The sequence below is a fragment of the Musa acuminata genome, chromosome BXJ2-8, assembly GCF_036884655.1.
Source record: "Musa acuminata AAA Group cultivar baxijiao chromosome BXJ2-8, Cavendish_Baxijiao_AAA, whole genome shotgun sequence".
In the NCBI taxonomy this organism is placed as follows: domain Eukaryota; kingdom Viridiplantae; phylum Streptophyta; class Magnoliopsida; order Zingiberales; family Musaceae; genus Musa; species Musa acuminata.
The window spans coordinates 7357501-7380000 of NC_088345.1; the positions used below are offsets into that span (position 1 = coordinate 7357501).

General features: G+C 39.0%; 3 protein-coding genes across 4 annotated transcripts; all 3 read left to right on the forward strand.

Moving 5' to 3' along the window:
- The first annotated feature begins 1720 nt into the window (after positions 1 to 1720).
- Positions 1721 to 5379, forward strand: LOC135618979 (UDP-glucuronic acid decarboxylase 2-like). The gene is made up of 6 exons (XM_065120497.1): positions 1721 to 2432; positions 3181 to 3323; positions 3615 to 3694; positions 3795 to 3878; positions 4036 to 4110; positions 4746 to 5379. The coding sequence occupies exons 1-6, from the start codon at positions 1810 to 1812 to the stop codon at positions 5079 to 5081; spliced, it is 1341 nt and encodes a 446-aa protein (XP_064976569.1). The 5' UTR covers positions 1721 to 1809; the 3' UTR covers positions 5082 to 5379.
- An 11498-nt stretch (positions 5380 to 16877) lies between these two features.
- Positions 16878 to 18549, forward strand: LOC135582811 (dormancy-associated protein homolog 3-like). Of its 2 annotated transcripts, none has more exons than XM_065120498.1 (3): positions 16878 to 17060; positions 17176 to 17352; positions 18054 to 18549. In XM_065120498.1, exons 1-3 carry the CDS (start codon positions 16943 to 16945, stop codon positions 18185 to 18187), a joined length of 429 nt encoding a protein of 142 aa, XP_064976570.1. In that variant the 5' UTR covers positions 16878 to 16942; the 3' UTR covers positions 18188 to 18549. The 2 variants fall into 2 exon arrangements, with proteins under 2 accessions (XP_064976570.1, XP_064976571.1); XM_065120499.1 differs by having other exon boundaries at positions 17179 to 17352.
- A 2425-nt stretch (positions 18550 to 20974) lies between these two features.
- LOC135618152 (uncharacterized) lies at positions 20975 to 21920 on the forward strand. The gene is made up of 2 exons (XM_065119006.1): positions 20975 to 21211; positions 21378 to 21920. Exons 1-2 carry the CDS (start codon positions 21034 to 21036, stop codon positions 21734 to 21736), a joined length of 537 nt encoding a protein of 178 aa, XP_064975078.1. The 5' UTR covers positions 20975 to 21033; the 3' UTR covers positions 21737 to 21920.
- Positions 21921 to 22500: the final 580 nt, after the last annotated feature.

Here is a 22500-nt window from a genome sequence, read left to right on the forward strand (position 1 = left end):
TTTTATTTTGTAGGTCATCTTGAAGAAAGTTGATTGGGTGATTTATGTGAAAAAAATCTTTCTGACCTTTTTTTTTTTTTTGCCTGTTTCTAATTTTTCTATTTCATATCTTTTATTCTCTAATGTCTGAAATATCTCTGTTCATCGTACCCTCTTCGCGATGAGCATTATTGATTGTCACTTCTGTCTCATCGTGATCATTTTCTATCCTATTGCATTATGGGTTGTTGTGGTCGTCTTTATTGTCTTTTGTTTTGTTGTAGCCGTTCGTCGTATTGTTATGTTGTCCTCTTGTCTTGACTCCCTTGATTTGATAGAGATATTGTTTGGTAAGGAGGCGCAAATGGGGTCAAGTTGTATTGTCTTGACTTTGTGCCCTTACAAAACAAAGGAATCAACGAAACCTTCATTCAAGTTGTTGATGGTCTCAACGCTAGTGTTACTCTTATATCGACCTTCATCTGGACTTGTTTTGAAAGGATAATACGAGAGATTCGTCGATAGGTGATAAAGGGAGATCTCGGATCCCTCATTCTGGAGGGATAAGTTGAGGGAGTCAAGAAATGAAAACCTCATAAGCTATTATCATAGTGGCCATCAACAACATGAAAAAAAGTCATAAAGGTCTTATTCTTTCCTTTATTATGGAAGGAAATAGAGTTAACAATATGATTTAGTCTCATCTACATCAAATAACATCTTCCTTAAGATATTTAACGATGCTTATGCAAGGGAGGATATGACGATGAGGACAAATGATATTTAAGATATTAAAAAATATTAAATAAAATATCATATATATATATATATATCAAGTTCATTTTTCTGTTATTAAACATTTATAGGTGGGGAAAGTTGGTTGAGTCACATGGAACATGAATGGTGCAACATCAGGCTTTGCTTGAGGTTTAAATAACTAGACTGTCCTTAGTAGCCCTTAGCAGCACAGGTGGGGTCTTTATTGTGCTACAGCCATTGTTCATAGCTCTATGATTCAAAGTGCATTAACCCAGAATTGTCAGCTAAGGATAACCTGACAAATATTTATCTTGCTTGTCAATTCTACTGGACTGTTCGATACGATTGCCTAACTGGTTGACTGACGACCATGTATATTATGACCATATACAACACTATAGACGTTGACATATCCCAACTTTATTACCCACTCTCATGTATGATATCCATCTTTATACTACTGTGTTTTCTTGATTTCCCTTGTGTGCAAAACACGTGTAGAACCCTAATTTGTCTTAACGCACCCATTTCTTCCCGACATGCCAAACTTAGGCAGCGTCGGACTCGAACCCGTTTTGGTGCCATCAGTTCCTCGCGACTTGCCCAACTTTGAACTGCTGGTCTAAAATGTCCGTCCGTCGTGGGTGGAGTTACGTATCGGAAAAGGCCACGCCGACGCCGTCCCCACCGATCTACCAGCCATGATGCATGCATTTCCAAACCGGACAAGTCAGCAGCTAACGTAGGGGTCCCGCCAAAGACACGTCAAGTCAAACACAGACCTTGGTTCCTTCGCGTTGGAGCTCACGATCTTTCTCGCACACATCTCGATGTCCACGTTGCCGTTGCTCCATCCATGTTGTCGGCCGTATTCAACTGATAAGATAATGGGAAATACCATTAATACCCTTTATGATGGCGGTGGACAAAATTACGTGCGAGCCCTCGTCTCTCAGTTTCTTCTACAAGAAGACCCCCCCCCCGCCCCCTCTTTGCCACCCGTCGAACGGCAGCTCCAAGAAAGTGGAACTCCCGTCGCCCCACTTACGTGGCCTTCTCGATCCTCCGCCGATGGCCTCCGAGCTCATCTACCGCGGTGGCCACGACGCTTACCGCTCGGTGAGCGGCGGCGACTACGTCCCCAAACCGGAGAAGCGGATCCTCTGGCTCTCGCGCCCGATTCGCTATCTCCTCCGGGAGCAACGCCTCGTCTTCGTGCTCGTAGGCATGGCCCTTGGCTCACTCTTCTTCGCCCTCGCTCCCTCATCTTCTTCCTCCTCTGCCGTGGCGGCCGAGATCGCCCTGCGCTCGGTGGAGCCGACGAGGTTCGGTGCGTTCCAGCAGCACCACCACAGGACGGCGTTCGAGGCGGCGAATAAGGGGTTCGTGGGGGGAAAGGTGCCGCTAGGGATCAAGCGGAAGGGGCTGCGCGTCGTGGTGACGGGCGGGGCCGGGTTCGTGGGGAGTCACCTGGTGGACCGGCTGATCGCCAGGGGGGACAGCGTGATCGTGGTGGACAACTTCTTCACGGGGCGGAAGGAGAACGTGATGCATCACTTCGGGAACCCCAACTTCGAGCTCATCCGCCACGACGTCGTCGAGCCGCTGCTGCTCGAGGTCGACCAGATCTACCACCTCGCCTGCCCCGCCTCCCCCGTCCACTACAAGTTCAACCCAATCAAGACCATCATATCCTTATATTATTTGTCATTTTCTCTCCTAATTGATCTCCTCTTCTGCATCATTTTAGCCGTAAAGAACGCTTCTTTTCGATAATCCGTCGTACTCTTTCTTGTTCGTTATAAAGCTTCGTTCGTTTATATGTTCTTTTTTGGCTCATTATTTGTTAAAGAACCCATCTTTCTTCATTAGATTATTATTTTGTTTCGGTGATTACATGATCCAGCTCTCTCTCTCTCTCTCTCTCTCTCTCTCTCTCTCTCCTAGAAATGTTCATATCCCTTATAGAAGTCTCCGTCTCAGTCTTGTTTTTTCTTAAGATTTTCTAAATTGGGATCTTTTTCTTCTTGGCCACCTCAAATTAACACTTGTCTGCTTGTAGCTCTTCCTAGACAAGTATTTATTAGTGAAAGTACTCTTTTTGGGTCATTGTGTCTGTGGGATGTTGATTCTTATTGGATCATCATCTCTCTGCACTGGTTTTCCTCGTATGTACAAATTTGTGAAAACAGGGTTTCTTCTCCTCTGGTCTTCGAATAATTTGAACTTTTGACAGCTAATTCTTGTTTAAAAACGATCAATTTGGTTAGTGGTGGTTTGTGGTCGGGTGGGATGTCGGTGGCCTTGTTGGTGTTCTTATTCTTGCAAGCGAAAAGAATTGAATAGAATAAGGGGGAAGAAGAAGAAGAAGAAAAAGTGTCTTTTTTTCTCACCTGTTACAAGCCTTAATTCATGCAGCTTTTGCCGTGGAGTGCACAAGACCAATGTGGTGGGAACTCTCAACATGCTAGGCCTGGCCAAGAGAGTGGGAGCCAGATTCCTTCTCACCAGCACTAGCGAGGTCTATGGTGATCCATTGCAGCACCCTCAAGTTGAGACCTACTGGGGCAATGTTAATCCCATTGGTACATCTCCCTCTCTTTATCACCATCTCTTTCATTTCTTTAGCTCTGGCTCGTCATAGAATCTTCAATGAAATGAAGCATCCTAAGGTTGTGAGTGTCCTTTTCTCCTTCTAAATTAGAATCACTTGTGGGCTGGGTTGCAACTGGGAACTGTGAAGCATATCATACATGTGGTCCATATGATACATTATGTTGGCTGGGTACCATTGTGTTTCATACGAAAATAGAGAAGAATCTAACAAGCATTCGGTATCTTGTTTGGGTGTTGGGTTGGCCTGTGGGGGATGGCAGGAGTTAGGAGCTGCTACGATGAAGGCAAGCGCACAGCAGAGACGCTGACCATGGATTACCACCGTGGTGCCCAAGTCGAGGTCGTTTAACTTGTGACTGATCGAAACACTGATGTATTTGCTTTAGAAGTAGCTTCTTGATTGGTTCTTTGATATCATATGCCAAGTTCCTATGTTGCAGGTGAGGATTGCTCGAATCTTCAACACCTATGGGCCTCGCATGTGCATCGATGATGGCAGGGTGGTCAGCAATTTTGTTGCTCAGGTGTTCTGCTACTGTGCTGAGATTCTATAATTTATCTGTTTAACATAGATTATTAGTTCCTTGTTACATGGTGGTATTGATGTTTAGTTTCAACTAAGTAAGATGCATTGAACTGCTGAATTTGATGGTTCCGCTTGATTTTGATGATACGAGTTAGGCCTTGAGGAAGGAGCCACTGACTGTTTATGGAGATGGAAACCAGACAAGGAGTTTCCAATATGTCTCCGACCTGGTGGGTCTTCTTGCTTTTTCTGCACCAAGTTCAATTTATTTCTTTTCCATTTCACTCGTATTTATTTATCTTTTAAGTTAACGTAGTAGAAACCAGTAGCTTTGATTTTGATGCATGTTAGCTCAACATGAACCAGCTATGTTCTCGATTTCTTGCAGCTGTTGTGGGTGGGTCCAAAGAGTATATGGACATTCAAAAACAGCACATTCATGTGCAATATCAACCTACTGTGCCCAAACAGCTTGTGCTTTCTTTGCTTTGTCTGCACCAAAATTTCCTTGATAAAATCTCAGTTGGTCCTTTAGTTTATTCTAGCTTCAAAATTTAGATTCATCATTAACCTTCAGCTCCTGGACGCCATTGATAAGGAAACAGCAAACAACTTTGCCCTTGCTAATAAGAGGTTCCATATCTGTGTACTGGGAGTGATGCTTCACTTGATTTTGACACTAGATGATTATTTTGGTGGAGTTTATTGGTTTGCTTTCACTGTAACTCAACAAGGTAAAAAAAGGACAAGAAAGCATTTCAAGAATGATCACAGTTCAATATCGGTAGTAGTATGCTCAAAACATTTGTATCATGCTTTTAGAATAACTTATAATCTTTGCCAAGCATTTAACAATAAAATGCAGGTGGAGGGTTTGATGAGGCTGATGGAAGGAGAACATATTGGTCCATTCAATCTGGGAAACCCCGGAGAGTTTACAATGGTGGAGCTTGCTAAAGTTGTGCAGGAAACCATTGATCCCGATGCCAAAATTGAGTTCCGCCCCAACACAGAGGATGATCCCCACAAGCGCAAGCCTGACATCACCAGGGCCAAGGAGCTGCTCGGCTGGGAGCCCAAGATCCCTCTCCGCCAAGGCCTTCCGCTTATGGTCTCCGACTTCCGTAAGCGTATCTTTGGTGATCACTCCGACGCCAATCCTTCCACAACTTCTACAACTACTGGCACTGGATCCTCCTAAGAGTCTATATTTTCATCCTATACGGGATATATACAGACCATAAGAATCCCATTCGGCAGAAGCGAGGAGACACACAGATCTTGGGTTGCTTGGTTTAGGTTACTAATGAGTTATCCATTGTCCCATAGCTGTTGTATGAGCTATACTACTGCTGCAGGCTGAGAGATAGCTGCAGCTGCATTGCAGTGGTGCAAGTCCCTTTGGATAATACAATTTCATCATGTATCTTTACTTGCTGTAGCAGATTGGCCTTCTGTATTGGATGTTATTATTGTAATGTTAGATTATGTTATATTCCCTTGGCAGAATGCATTATTGCAAGTATCCTGACATGTAAAAAGCATGCCAACAAGATTCTCTTTTATGAACAACCTCTGTGTCAGATACTGCTTTGACTTCCCTTATCATTCTGCATAATCATACAGTGTCACATGATTGACAAAAAGTACAGAATCTTTATGCTAATTTCAGTGGCAAGACAACTGAAGAAAGGACAGGATTAATAGAGAGGTTGTTTCTACATCAACAGAGAAGCAACCACTGATATCAAAGTCAAGCTGGTCAAAGATCATGACTAAGATTCTGATCTGCTTATAGTAGAAATTCCTAAGTTATTTGTAGATAGAAATTCCTATAATACAACACTGTTGCAGAAGATACTGGAGAATATCTGAAGGACCTTCATACAAATAATAAGAAATTATATATATATATATATATATATATATATATATATATATATATATATATATATATATATATATATATATATATACACACAAAATTAGTAGTTTTGTAAGTCTAATATTTTTACACCCTTTGTATATAATTAGGGTTCAAATAGCACATGGTGTTTTTTTTTCCTTTTTTTATATAATTATTTTTTATTAAGATTATTCTAAAATGAGGACCAAAAGGTAAGTCCAATCCTAGCCAAAAGACAAAAATATATGATGGGTCAAATGGATAATGTATAGTTGCATAGGTGATAGGTCTCACACTCGGGTTTAGCGTCAAACGAAAAATTCTTCTGATTTTGGAAAAAAAAATAATTAGTCAAAGCAATCATTTGACAAGGAAAATAAATCTTATAAATAGTTCAGGGTCTCATTTCCATGTTGTGAGCCATTTAGTCAAAGTGAAAGAGAGAGAGAGAGAGAGAGTTCAGCCTGTGCGAGTCTACTCTGTCTTTGTCGGTCGAGAGCAGAAGAAAGAACAATTTAGAGGACGACATGAAGCAATCTAATGGTGTGCATTTAAGAACATTAGTAAAGATGATATAGAAGACACGTCTCCTGGGGGGAAAAGTAGAGGAGACATGAGTATATTTAGGTCGTACCTGCATCGCGAGTTGGATTTCGAAGGAGGAGGTGAGATGCCTATGTTGGAGAAGGAGATCACATGCAAAGATGGAGACGTAGAGAGAGAGAGAGAGAGAGAGACTTTGCACGTGCCCTGCTTCTCCAACAATGGCTTCCTCACCATAGCAGAAGATGCCTTCAGATCACTTGGACTTTGGTTTGGCTCTGAGGCCCTCTGAGGGAGCAGTACGCACCTCTTTATATAAGGAAACGAAGAGAGAGAGAGAGAGAGAGAGAGAGAGAGAAACCCACATGCAAAGTAAAACACGGAAACAGTGTACAGTGTCTGCTATATGTTGGTGAATGTCAATGGAGAGACCCTATAGGCTTTGAGCTTTCTCTCTCCTACAGATAGAGAACAGACAATGAAGAAGGCGACAGGGTAGAGTATAATACATTATCTCCTGCTGGAATATAGTTTAGTTTAACCTATCATATTGGGTAATACGCCTGATGACCAAAGAATCTCGTCTGTTATATTGTCCATGCTCTTTCTTGTTGCTTAATCTTGGGTTCATAAAGCTGTAGTTGTAGGAAGGCGGGATAATTACACATTATTTCACCTCTTTAGTATCCTAATTTTTAGATTTAAAAATTTTATATTAAAATCTTTATAATTACGAAAGTAAAATATTTAATTTAATTTATCATAGTGTCATCAATTTGACAAAGATACAACATATGATAGCAAATGTATGAATGATAAAAACTATAAACAATAAGGTAATTTCAATTATAGTAGTGGATGATGGTGCTGTTGATGGTTGTTATGGTGATAGTCGATGAGAACGATATGATGATTGACCTTATTGATATTGATGTGAACATCAACGACGAAGAGGAAGAAGAAGTAGAGCAATGATGTATCTGTGTCAGTACCGTAGGAGGAAGAGGAGAGAGGTGAGGCATTTGCATCAACGATGATGAGGAGAGAGGAGGAAGAGGAAGCAGGTGAGGTAGAGCAATGTGATGCTGAACGAGGAAGAGGAGGTACCGCTCTGCCTCCTCTTTTGCCTCCCTCATCATTGTCAGTGACGTAAATGTCTCACCCGCCTTCTCTTCCTCCTCCGATGTTGATGCCAACACCTACATGGATGTTGAGCAGTGTTGTATGAGGAAGAAGAGGTAAAGCGATGTGGCGCCGACGCAGATGTCTCACCTCCTTCATCTTCTTCCTTCAACACTGACATAGATGCCTCATCGCTCTGTCTCATTTTCCTCCTCATCATCAATATTTAGATCGACATCGGTAAGGTTAACCATCACATTGTTCTTGTCGACTACCACTATAATAATCACTCATGGTGTCATCATTCGTCATCATTAATTAAATTATATTTCTTGCTCATCGTTTTCGTATCATTCATGCACATGATGTCACGTGTTGTATTTTCTATCGGTAAAATCGATAACGTTATGATAAATGAAGTTAAATATTTCACTTTATAACCATACAAATTTTAATATAGATTTTTTAAATTTAAAGACTAAAATAAAATACTAAAGAGATCTAATTACAAGCACCGAAAGTTTGAACTTTATCTGGATAGACTGATTGGTGAAGAATTAGCAATCAACTTAAACATAGATGTAGAAGCTTTTATTTTTTTCTGATAAATTTTCTAAAAAAATCATAAGTTCTATTATTTCTCATAAAATATTTCTTTTTTATTTTATTCAAAGTATTTTTATTTTTTAAAATATGATATTATCCCATCCCGTCCTAATTACCTTCGTCTCACCGTGGTTACCTCCGGCTAACCGAGGCTCTTGCTTGGGCCTGTGCTCTCGTTCATGCCTTCATCCCTGCTGTAAGATTGTGGTTGTCACCGTCGGTAACGAGGTCCTCATTTGTGCCAACGACTCCACCCTCGCCCACTGCCTCATCCCTGCCATGGAGATCCTCCATGGTGCCCTCACGTCTCTCAGCCTCGATCACAATGTCACCGTCACCTCCGCCACTCCCTCGTTGTCCTACCTACCCTCTAGCATAGTCTTCTGCCCGAATCTCCTCTCCTACATTCGACCCCTCCTTGCCTTCCACACCCGCACTGGCTCCCCCATCTTCATCAACGCCTACTCTTCGCATACATGAAGTATCCATCTAGTGTCACACTTGAATACGCTCTCCTCAACCAAGGTCCATCGCTTTCACCAACCCGACCACCAACGTCTGCTACACTAACTTGCTCCATGCTCAGGTCGACGACATATACCATTGTTGGGTTTAGCCCATATGTGGGTTTGGACAGGATGATTTAGGCACTGAGCCTAAATATGATTTATTAAAAAAAGAAAAGAAAAGAAAAAAGAGATATAAAATAGATGTGCACAGTGAGGGCAGTGAGTGGCATGCGGCAAACTATGGCGACGCTTAAAAAAGGAACAGAGAGAGAAAAAGAAAAAAAGATTAAGGTTTTGAGACTTTTGCTAGATGATCGAGCAGTCAAAATTCATTGGTTTTGATTCAAATTTTATGTGAAGAATCCTTACAACAAGCTCTACAATCTTAATAATATCAATATATAATTTATCCTCTCTAATGTGTTTTCCTGCTATACCCACTTTGTGAGATCTAAAATTTTATTTTCATGAAATCTATCTTTGGTGATGATGATATGTTACTGTTGAGTCAAGATATGTGTTCTTGATGTTATTGTGATGCTCTGGTTATTCTGGAGAAGACTTACTATAAACTTATTATCATTATTAGTGATAGTGGAAGTTTGAAGTGGATTACAGTCTCGTGATTTTTTCCGCATTGGATTTTCACGTAAAAATTTTAGTTTCTCACTTTGTGACTGATTTATTGTTCTACTGTTTATGCTGCTCTAGTTAATATTTGCTTTTGATAACAAGTTGGTATTCATTTTGATACATAAAGAGGGAAAAGAATTATTCTACTATAATAGTTTTTCCCAACAAGTGGTATTAGAGCTTCAGGATTAAAATGAACTCATCAAATTATTCTACTTAGAGGCGTATGATAGAAGATTTGCTCTATTGTAAAGATTTGTATAAGCTCATCAAAGTTAAAGACAAATCTTCTACTATGGAAGATGAGAAATTGGAGATTCAACATAGAAAATCTATTGCTTATTTTAGAAGATTGATGAATATAAATTTGTATGAGCATCTTTCTGATGAAACCAGAGCTGATGTTATTTGGCAAATGTTAGAAAACCTCTTTGCGAAAAAGACAGTGGAAAATAGAATTTCTCTCCTCGGAAGACTTATAAATTTGAAGTATAAATATGGTGGTAATATTGTTGAGCATATAAGCCTATTTTAGAGTCTTGCAAACAAGTTGATTGGTATGAAAATGAGTATAGATGATGAGATGCAAAGATTATTACTTCTCAATTCTTTATCAAAAAGTTGGGAAACATATGTGATGACAATTTGTAACTCCATACTATAGATATGGTTAAAGATAGTTTGCTAAATGAAGATGCTAGAAGGAAAGAACAGGGAGAATTTTTTTCTGGTGCATTTGTTACTGAAAAACAAGAAAGACATAGAAGAAGTTATAACAGAAATCCACATGATTATAGAAGAAAATCCAAGTCTAGAATATATATCAAATATTTTTACTATAATACACAAGGTCACATGAAGAAAGAGTATAGATTTTCGAAACGAGAACAGAATGAAATGAAGAAAAATGAGAAAGAGACCAATAAAGTTGTTATTGAAGGTGATATCATTATTGTTTGTGATGATGGTTGTGTCAGTGTTATAGCTCAGGATAATAACTGGGTAATTGACTCTAATACTTCATTTCATATTACTTCCCTTGGTGATTTCTTCATATCTTATACTATTGGTGATTTTGGCAATGTCACAATGGGAAACAATGGTACATCTAAGATTGTGGGTATTGGAGATATTTTCTTAGAGACCAATATTTGGAGCAAATTGATACTCAAAAATGTCAAACATGTTTCATATATTCGTCTTAACTTGATATCTATATGCAGACTTGATGATAAGGGATTTATACACTATTTTGGTGAAAACAAATGGAAACTCATTAAAGGTTCTCTAATTGTAGCGAGAAGAAAGAAGCTAAACTCTTTTTATGTCATGAAAGCTAAGCTACACAAAGGAGAGATTAATACAATTCAGAAGAGTGAAAGTATAGATCTTTGACATAAGAGGCTTAGTCATATCGACGAGAAGGGATTTCAAACTCTTGCTAGAAAGTAGTTCTTACTAGAGTTGCAAGGTACATCTCTTAAATCTTATGATCATTACTTAGTTGGAAAAATATATAGAGTTATCTTTCATACATATCCATCATCTAGAAGATTAAATATTATTGATTTGATTTATATTGATATATGTACTATGCAAACTAGAACTCTTAGATATGCTATTTATTTTGTTATTTTCATTGATAACCATTTTAGATAAGTTTAGGATTTTGTTTTGAAATCTAAAGACCAAATACTCGATGTTTTCAAAGAGTTTCATGTTAGTATTGAAAGAGAAACTAACAAAAAACTAAAGTGTATTCGAGCAAATAATGATGGCGAGTACAGAGGTCCTTTTGAAAATTATTGTAGGTTTCATGATATCGGGCTTGAGAAAACAGTTCATAATACTCCTCAATAAATCTTTAGGGAAAGGCTATGAGAACTACAGTTGATTTGATAAATCTTTCTCCATAAGTTCCTCTGAAAGGTGATGTTCCAAAGAGAGTATGGAAAGGAAAAGATATATCTTATAATCACTTAAAAGTCTTTGAGTTTAAAGCATTTGTTCATATTCCTAAAGATGAGAGGTTCAAGCTTGATAATAAGGCAAAAACATGTATCTTCTTAGGATATGGTCACGAAGAGTTTGGATACAGATTATGGGATCTAGTGAACAAAAAGATTATTAGAAGTAGAGATATTGTATTTCTTGAAAACTAATTATTTGATGATGGTGATAATATTGAGAAGCCAAAAACCTTTATTCATATTCCTTGGAGTTTGGGTCTAGTTTCTTCACCTGTAGTTCATGATGATCATGGAGGAGATGAATAAGAAGATTGTGATAAGAATGTCAATGATGATGCTTCTACAATTGATGATGTTGAACCAACTGAATAAGTATCTCTACCACCAGCTAAGATTCCATTGAGAAGATCCACAAGAGAGCGATAATCATCTATCAGATATCCTTCACATGAGTATGTTATGCTTACTAACGGGGGAGAGCTAGAAACTTACTAAGAAGCTATTCTACTTGAACATAAAAATGAGTGGGTTAAAGCCATAGAAAAAAAATTAGATCCTTGCTTGAGAACCACACCTAGGACTTGGTAAAGTTGCCTAAAGAGAAGAAAACTCATAAGAATAAATTGATTTATAAATTGAAGACTGAAAATAATAGTTTACAACAAAGATACAAGAAACGACTAGTTGTAAAAGGATTCAGCCAGAAGAAAGATATTGACTTTGAAAAAATATTTTCTCCTGTGGTAAAAATGTCTTCTATTCGTGTTGTTCTTGGTTTGGCTACCCACTTGAATTTTGAAGTTGAGCAACTTGATGTGAAAATAATATTTCTTCATGGTGACTTAGAAGAAGAAATTTATATGGAGCAATCATAATGTTTCAAAGTCAAGGGAAAAAAAAATCTAGTGTATAAGCTTAGGAAAAGCTTATATGGACTCAAACAAGCACTTAGACAATGGTACAAGAAGTTTGATTCCTTTATGATGAGCCAATGGTACAATAGAATCATATCTGATCATTGTGTATTTACAAAAAAATATTTAAATGATTATTTCATTATTCTCCTACTATATGTTGATGATATGCTGATTGTTGGTCATGATGTTGGTAAAATTGAAAAGCTTAAAAGAAAGCTAAGTAAGTCTGTTGCTATAAAAGACTTGGGATTGATGAAACAAATACTTGGAATGAAGATTTTTTATGATAGGAAGAAAGGAAAGATTTGGCTATCCCAAAAGACTTACATTGAAAAGGTTCTTGAAAGATTTAACATAAGTAAAGCCAATGTTTGTTCTTCACTTGCAGGTAATTTCAAGCTTAGTTCGGGACAATGTCCTACAAGTGAGAAAGAAAAAGAAGAAATGTCTAGAGTGCCTTACTCATCTATAGTAGGCAGTTTGATGTATAATATGGTTTGTACTAAACCAGATATAGCTCATGCAAATAGAGTTGTCAGCTGATTTCTCTCTAATCCTGGTAAGGAACATTGAGCAGCAATGATATGAATATTAAGATATCTAAGAGGTACTTCAGGTTGTGTTTATGTTTTGACAATGATGAACATGTGCTATAGGGGTACATAGATGCAGACATGACAGGTGACACTAATTCTAGGAAGTCCACTTCGGGATTCTTGATCACGTTTGCAGGGAGAGTAGTCTCTGAGTAGTCTAAGTTAGATAATTGTGTTGCTCTATCAACCATGGAAGCAGAATATATAACAATTATTGAAGCCTGCAAGGAAGCTTTATGGATGAAAAAGTTTCTATAGAAATTGGGCTTGAAATAAGAAGGATATATTGTTTATTGTGATGGTTATAGTGTCATTCATCTCTCCAAGAATTCAACATATCATTTAAATCCAAGCATATTTATGTTAGATATCACTGGATTCGTGATGTGCTTGAGACGAAAGAATTACATTTGGAAAATGTGCATACCAATGAGAATGGATCAAATATATTGACAAAGTCTTTGCTTAAGGAGAAGCTTAAAGCATGTAGACAAAGAGCGGGCTTAATAAAGCCCATCATATGAGTTGGAGGGGGAGAATTATTGGGACAAGCCCATATATGGGCTTGGATTGGATAATTTGGGCATTGAGCCCAAATCTAATTTATTAAAAATAATAATAAAAGACGTGCACAGTGAGTGGCGTGCGTGCAGCGAACCGTAGCGACGTTGAGAAAAGGAACAAAGAGAGAAAAAAAAAAAAAAGGTTTTGAGACGTTTGTTAGATGATCGAGCGACTAAACTTTATTAGTTTTAGCTCAAATTTTATTTAAAAAATCCTTGCAATAAGCTCTACAATCTTAATGGTACTGATCTATAATTTATCCCAACAACTATGCCATCCGACGGATGACAATGCAGGTGACACCGAGACCATGGGTGACACCAAAGAACACCACGAAACACAATGGCAATTTGATGTGGCTAGTGAGATGGTAGAAGGGTACGTCGCTGGTGTTGGAACACCGCTCCGTGCCCATATCTTCGCCCTCTTCAACGAGAAGGAGAAGGCGAGGTCGTCCTCCGAGCGCAACTATGACCTCTTCGAGCCTGACAACACCTTATCCTACCAACTGGTCGATGTCAGCCTATTAGCCCGCCCTTATTACCCCCAAGAAAGAATTTGCCCAACTAAAGGATGACAGGGCATCATGTGGTGTAAGGCGACCACAACAGGGGAGGGGACAGCATGCATGGACTTGCAGGATGACAACGCAGCATGGCGACTACTGAGGTGGGGACGATAGGGTCTCATGGGACGAAGACCGTCACCATGGATAGATAATCTCATCTTTTAGGGAATAAAGCAAAATCGGGGCGCTATGTTGGAAACAATAGAAACTTTGGGCTCTATTAAAAATCTATCCTTTTTTTTTCTTGAACTGTAGAAAAATATTTCGATAAAATATTGATTATTCGATAGGTTTTATGCATGTGAATGTAGGAAACTGTAGTCGCATTTATATGCTCTATTAGTTATATGGTGGATTAAGTAGGAAGATGTTGCTCGTATAATATGCTAACAACCGTGCGTACAAGGAATTGTCTTTTTGTCAAGTAATCTATTTTACGATTAAGAAGAATCTGAATCAATAGAGCTTAGGGATGATAGAATTAGACAAGAGAATGGAGGCTGCAAATAACTTTTGCTTTGATCTTTAATGGAATGAGAGAATTAAAGTAATAATTTATATTGGGCAACATTTGATGTATACAAAATGATAATTTCTTGAACTACTGTGTTGATGATGATGATGATGATTTGATTAAAAAATAATTTTATTTTTTGAGTAATTGGCATTGTCTTTGTCCTATTCATAATTATGTAAGGTAATATATAACTGTTCTCCATTATTATAAGTGAAAAAAATAAATAGCAATAATTTGAAACTGGATATTCATAAAATAGTATACATAATTGATGTGCGTGTGACTTGAAATCATTGTTGATGGGAAGAGGGAGGAAGTTTTGTCCTTTGGTTCAACTTTAATAATTAAATTTAATATACCTTGTCTTTTATACACTTTTCTTTTTTTCCCTGAGATTTTTAGTTAAAAAAATATTTGAAAAACATTATCTATTATTTGAAAATGCAATGATCTTTTAGACCTTAAATTGACATTTAGTAGCGAATCTTTGTGATTCATTTCACATGTATTGCTAGCTTCCCATAATTCTTAGTGAATCTTTAATACTAATTTTTGATCCATTAATTGGTTGATAATTTTTTTAAATTTTGCTAATGAAGATGACTATTATTTTTTTTAGCAATTTATTAAAAAATCAGAGTAATGGATTTTTAGCACATGATATCCTCATATTTAGTTTTTAACAAAGGGGTATCAATTTTTTCAAATAATTTTGATAATGCTCTTGAACCGAGTTTTTTCAAGTCGTAAGTTGGTTTGGTTCAGATCATATCAATTCAAGTTGGGTTAGGTTGGATCAAATCCTTACATTCATGTTATACTTAATTTATAATCGATTTACACTTAAGTTATACTCATTCACAAAATTTATTAAAAATATATTAATTTTTATATAAACTTATTCTTAATTTTTCATAAAATAAAAAAAAACTAATATATTTTTTGTTAAAATCATATTATAATAGAATTCTCAAAATTTTGATATTAAGTATCTTAAAATATCTAAATATAAAATATTAATTTAAAAATAAGTTAGATAATCAAGTTTAACTTATTTCAGTTGTGAGTGTCACTAAGTCAATGTTGAAAATAAAAATATAAAATATAAAATTTTATGATTAGTTTTAGGATAAATTTATGATAATTTTATATAAAAATTAATATATCTTTTAACAAATTATATGAATGAGTATAATTTGAGTGTAATAACTTTTTAGATAATTTAGGATAAATTTATTAAAAAATTATATATTTTTAAGGATAACTTAAGTTTTTTATTTTTTGATGAATTTAAGATAATTTTATATAGAAACTAATTTTTTAATATGTTCTACGAATGAGTGTAACTCAAGTATAATATTTTTTAAAAAATAATTTATATATAAAAATAATATATATTGAAAGATAACTTAAGTTTTTTAATTTTATGATAAATTTAACATATTTTTATATAAAAATAATATATTTTAAAAATATTTTATATAAATAAGTGTAGCTCCTTGATTATAAATTGTGAGGAGAAAAAGATGAAAAAGATGGAAGATAAGAACAAAGAGGAGGAGGGAAGGGAGGGAGTAGCTAATGAGGATTAGAAAGGAAAAAAAAGGAGGATGAAGAGAGGAGAAGGGGTGAGAGAGGGGAGGAGAGGGAGGATATAAATGTGAAGGAGAAAATCTAAGAGAAGAGTGATTATGGAGATGAAGTGAGAGGAGAAGGTGAGGACGAGAAGGAAGAGGAAGAAGCAAAAGGAGACGATGAGAAGAAGGAACTAAAGGGAAGAAGATGATGACAAAAGAGTAGTAGTGGAGGTGGAGAGATAAGGAGGTGAGGATAATTTAAGATCTAATTAAATCAATTAAATAATTAAGAATTAGTTAATAGATCTGATTTGATTTATTTTAAAATAATTATTTTTTTAAAAAAATCGAGTACAAACGATAATCATATTTTTATGATTTGATTAAGTGTAGTATCGTCGAAGTCCAAAAAAAAATATTTTTTAGTAAAAATAAAATATGAGGACAAAAATTATTATTATTTAGTATTTTTCCGGTAAATTTATATTTTTTTTCCTTGAGAAAATGTAAACAATAAGTGAAAATGAAACGCAGGCGTAGTTGACTTTAAGGAAGCCCTGTTGACTATGCACACGTGTGAAGATAAACTTGGTGACTCCTCTCTCGGTAAATCCAAGCAGGCAGATTCCATCCTTCTCGTCACGGGACGTTACGCCATCTCTTGTACGACGAATGGGCTCTTGCTTCCCCCGTCTGTTCACCCACCAACACGCCCACAATTATCCGACCAGAATTCATCTGCCACGTCTCGGATCCGTCGATTTATAATGATCTGTCACTCTTTGATTGGTATGTATCTCGTTGCGTGTCTTGCATCACGCACAGGAACAGGTCCATAAAGCTGCCGATCTTATCCAGTACAGGCGGTCCCCTTGTCACCATCAACACCCAAATCGACGGTGGGGATTGGTCCAGCTCCTTGACCGTTCCCTCTATAAATGCCCCTCCCCGCTTCCGGATCCTGATCTACTACTGTTGGTTCTCTGTGCAAGTGAGCTCTTCTTAGGGGCATTTCCGTGATTAAGTGAAGGACTATGGGCCTTCTTGATCAGCTCTGGGACGACACCGTCGCCGGGCCTCGCCCAGAGACCGGTCTCGGTCGCCTCCGGAAGCACTCGTCCTTCGGCTTCCGCCCCAATTCCGGCGGCAAAGGTCTCGCCTTCTCTTTCCATTCCCTTTTTTCTCTGATTTGATCTTGGATCTGATGCGTCCGTTGAAGTCATGCCACTGATTCAACGGATCTGATGTTGGAGACGTGGTGGCGCAGCAGAGGGAGCAGCGGCGCACGGAGGGATCGCCCGATCGGAGGGCGGCGGCGAGGATGTCGAGGTGAGGGTGACGCGGAGCATCATGATCAAGAGGCCGGCTGGGTGTCCGTCGCCGGGGAACGCGACGCCGCCGGCATCGCCCGCGGGATCCACGCCACCCATCTCCCCCTTTTCCGGTAAGGGTTTGGTGTTCAGCAAGAGTGTGCGTTATCGGATGTTCGAGGACATTTTGGTCATTTCGGAATAGTCTCCGTGTATTCTACTGATGTACCCGTGTCTTGTTTGCTAACATGTTCGTCCTTGCAAGGTTAATTAAGGAATTTAGGCATTTCCATTTAACCTAACTCTTCCATATCCCACTCACAAATACTATATGGGGAATATTTTTATTGTCATAGCAGAACAATAAATTTGAATTAGCTCAATTGTAAGTTATTGAATCGTAGCTACCAGTAGATGCTCAGAGGACATCATGTTGTTAGCTTCTAGTCCGCAATCTGTATATATGGAGTGCAAGAAATTAGAAGCTTTACTGCCTCATACTTTAACGAGAAATCCAAACTCTCGCATTACATGAGCAATCGGATGCATTGCATGATTTTTAGATTGTCCAACCATACCGCATCATGTTCGACAATTTGCAGTAGTCTAAACAGTTGCATTATCATAATGGCACTTTGTTTAATGCTCTCTCACGTAGGTAGTCTTCTGGTTCTAGTGCCACCTCTCTTTCCTGATGTAACATCTTGATTATTTAGAAGTTAGATTAGATTACACGAAGATACAGTGAATCTAGACAGTGCCTTGCTGATGTTCTACCATACTAAACATCTTGCAATCCTAGGTTTGACCGGGTATTTTTTCTGGTGCTAACCAGGAGGCAGGGAGTGGAACCGGTTTAGGAGGAAATCATCATCCGATGCATATGAAAGAGTGGTGGGAGGAGGAGGGGAAGGAGGAGGAATGGTGGGTCTTGGATCGCAGAATCCTTCTCCTCCTCACGAGGTTTGAGCTGTGCTGAGCACCCTCCTCTTCCAATATTGCTGTTAGACTACTACCTGCACCATGAGAGGTAGAGAATTACAGAGCAAAATGAGGCAGGCAGTGCAGGTTTCTTTGCTCCATGTACTAATAAGTTTATGCTTGAAAGATTTAGTAGTATGGGGGGTGAGAACTTGGAGATGGAAGTCTCTTTTTACTGTACAGGGTTGGGGGAAGCTGTTTGGTTGGTGTGGCTGTGTTCCTTCTTTTCCAGACAATGTAATAAAAGCTTGTGATGATGGTAGCTGGAATGAGATATGTTGGTAGTGGCACTTATCAACTATGTTATGATCTCTTTTGCATATTTATTGATAGTGGTTGGAGTTGGTGGACTTGTGCTTATGTTGGATGCTGCTGTGATCTACCTATCGTGTACAGTTCATATCATTAAACAACAGGAATTGTTGGTGATTTAAGGTCACATTCAGCTGCATGTAAGCTCTGTTATGAAACTGTGTAAAGTGGGAGTGTGGAAATATTGTGGAGACCTATTTGAATAAGTACATCAGTCCTCTGATTCTGAGTTCCATCTGGCATTCATTTCTTGCTGCCTCCTGACATAACATCTAGATATTTATTTGTTGTACTATACCAAACATTTTGCAGTTGGACAATGTATCTATGCATGTAAGATGTCAATTAGTCTAATACCTTTGCAAATGTATGCATGTAAATGTATGTACACATTCAATATATTTCATCTATGCTTGGATGCTTGATGCTTAATAAATATAGGTATATTTCATCTATACCTATGCATGTATATTACTCAAGTTTTTGGAACAAGAAATGATGGTAATCAAGCGCAATTTGGATTTGTTTTCCATGTGGCGAGGTTAGTGAAGCACATCGGAATGGGTTTCTACACAGTCTCGGTGGAGCTTCAAAAGATCTGGAAAGTGGGCTTATCAATTGATGATCCACATTAGAGAAGTGGGCTGAGCACCTACAGAGATGGATCCACATTAGAGAAGCTTGAACTATAACTCAGCGATATTAATTGACGCCACAAATTAATGGTGTCCGGAGATTTGCAGTGGAAGGGACGCGCTTGGTGCAACCATCAAAAGGAGCAGAAGTGAAGTGCGCCTGCAACACACCCGTCGTCCTTGGCGATGATGGAGAAGGCATGATAAGGAGAACCACATTACCTAAAAATCACATCACTCGCTGCCTGCAAATTCGTACCGAAGCAGAGAAGAAACCATCAGATTACCAACAAGTAGCTTTCGGAAACTCCATACTCATCCACAACGATGGCTTTGCGGGAGTTCTTTCCGCTGCAGCACTCTCCCAACACGAGCAGTATGGCTTGGTGTCCTTAAGCATCTGCGTCTCCTGCCGACGCTACGGTGCAGCCGCAGTGTGCGAGCAGTGTCATTGCCACCGCAACCACGAACAGCAATGGATCTTTTCATCCATAAATATATAATTAGAATCTAATCAGATTTATAATATATATATATATATATATCTTATTAAATTAAATAGGATCAGACTAAATAAGTGATCTGTAAATGAGGATCCAAATATAAAAGCTCCAATGGGATTAAGAGTATGTGAGAACATTTGGAATATTTTACGTGATCCTCTTTGTGCTAAATGGAAGAACAGCTTGTGAGGTATGAACAGTCGCATGTTCGTCAACACCCGATTGATCGATCCAAAATTACCGACAAAACAATAATTATTTGACACTTCGTTTTCGGTGTGGTGAAGCTATTGCGGAGCACTTAGGAACGGGTCTCCGCGACAATGCTCGGTTGTCTCCTCTGTGTGGCTTCCACTTCCGAACTCCACACGGTGCCGATGGAGTTGTGGGTGCGGAGTTGGTGATCAGCAAAATAGTTAGATCTTGGAATCATGGATCGGAGATCTTGTGGGGAGTGTTACCGAGCAATACATGTTATGAGGGTAGATTTTGATTGTTCATCTGAAGTGGAAGATTGTTTCCAGCATGAAACACATCGTAAATCTTATCGCCAATGAACTAAGACTTAAAGATGATCACTCGTCGCCTACTCGTGTTGGCTGAGCCTCAAAAAGAGTTGGTTTAGCCACGATCATGGTTATCCGAAATATGAACGGGTTGACTCAATGGCCGTGTGGTGGTCGATTCTTCCCAGCCCAATATTGGGTTTCATCATTATGCCGACATCTGCGCAGTGGAAATGAGATGGCATTCATATTAGAGGAGGATGTATGATCCAGAAGTAGTTGGGTTAAAGTTGGATTCGACTTTTACGAGATCTTTTGTACAAGTCTTTTTCAGTGAAGTTTCTCTCTGACGACTGAAGTTTCCCAGAAAGCTTTTTATCATGTAGGAGTTAGATGTTAATCCTAAATCTAATCATATAGGAGCTTCGAGCTCAAGGTTGAAGAAGGTACAGTTGTTTTCCTACTTTTTTCTTTGTTTTCCTGTAAGAAGAATGAGAATGGTGTTACTATTCTTAAAGAGGAAGAAGAGATAATACTGGAAATCCTAAATTAAGCTTGCAAGTTACTGTCGGGAACCCTCTCACAGGTACATATTTGAGAAGGGAAATCCATATTAGGGAAGCTGAACTATCACTCGGGAATACTGCAACAAAAGCAATCCAAAGATTCGCAGCAGTAGGAACCTGCTGAGTGCAATCATCAGAAAGAGAACAAGTGCGCGTGCAACACCCACCTTGGCGATAATGAATTCCAAGTTTGGCCCACCCTGTGGGAAAAGGTATCATGACGAGAACCACAGTGCCTATAAATTCACATCGATCGAAGCGAAGTGCCAACAAATTAGCAACTCCTGCATCTGCAACTTTCCGCCCATAACAATGGCTTTAACGAGGCCTTGCCTTCTTCCAGTGCTCATGTTTGTGGGTGTTCTTGCATCCGTAGCGCTCGCCCAACAGGAGAAGATCGCAGTCATTGGCACCGTGCCGTGCCGCACCGCCACCGCCACCGCCACCGCCACCGCCACCGTCGCAGCGAAATCAATGCCTGCCTTTCCAAGTAGGGCTACATGCATGGAAGTACTTACTACTACCGACCATGAGAGACTTCTTCTGTGGCTTTGTAGCCATAACCTTTTACCGCGATTTATCATCCTATAAATCTGTTTTTATGAGTACGGGAAACACATCTTTTTAGCGAAACATGGATCTTCTTGTGGATGCAGATGCGACGGTGCAGGTACGGTGTGGGAGCAGTGTGATCGCCAGCACCACCACCAACAGCAATGGAGCATTTGCGATGCTACTGAGTGAACAAACCTCGACTGTGTCCGACCTTTTGAGTAGCTGCAAGCTAGTCATCCCCACCCCTGTCTCCGCCTGCGACGCGTCGCTCCGGGCCACCGGGAACCTGCAGTCGCCCCTCCAACTTCTCTCAGGTACTGATCTCGACGGCCTTCTTGGGAACAAAAGCTTGCTCGGTGACATTTTCGGTAAAGGCGGATTGCTCGGTGGAATTCTGGGAGGTGATGGCCTCCTTGGTGGAATTCTTGGCCCGTCCAAGTTCACCGTAGCTGGGAACTGAGAAAGAAGACAGCGTTATATGATCCGTCATACGAACTTAAAATACGTCCATCTGCATGCCTATGTATCCTCGGACTCCACTACAAACGATATGTTCCCTTAGCGAGCTTGATGCTGGGAACACTATGACCTTATGTACCTTCTCATATCAGACTATGAATAAAAGTTAAAGCTTCAACATGAAAGCACGTTAGTGTGTGTAGCATGGCCACCAAGACACCTACACAATGGACAAGGCCAAGTAGCGACAGGGGCAATAACGATCTGGACCCTGATGGATAATAGTTCATGGGAGATCGATTGATCTTGTTAGTTGTCATGGATAATAGTCCCTGAATGATCATTTAAGTTTGCTCCCCCTCGTTGATCTTTGTGGACGATTGCCCGCAGGAGGTCATTAGAGTCTATCGTTCTTGTAGACAAAACTCCAAAGGAAGCTGTTACAATAATTACAACCAATCCCCAACGTTTGTCCAAGGGTCAGACTTCTTCTTAGAAAACTCTTCACATTCTATATAACCCCTGAAAGAGCTAACTCGAGTGTTAGAGGGATTAGATCGGGAAGCTCTCTCGATATTAACCTTTATATAGTTACCCATCAAAAAAATCGAAATCCATCTTAGCTAGACCTCGGAACTATTGTGGATTCTTGGAAGTCACCGCGAAGACCATCTCAAAAGTCACTTTAAACTTCTTGGTACAGCATCAACTGTCGCTTGAGGCAGTCACGAGAGTTCTTTGGATGACCTTGCGCCTTTGGGACGA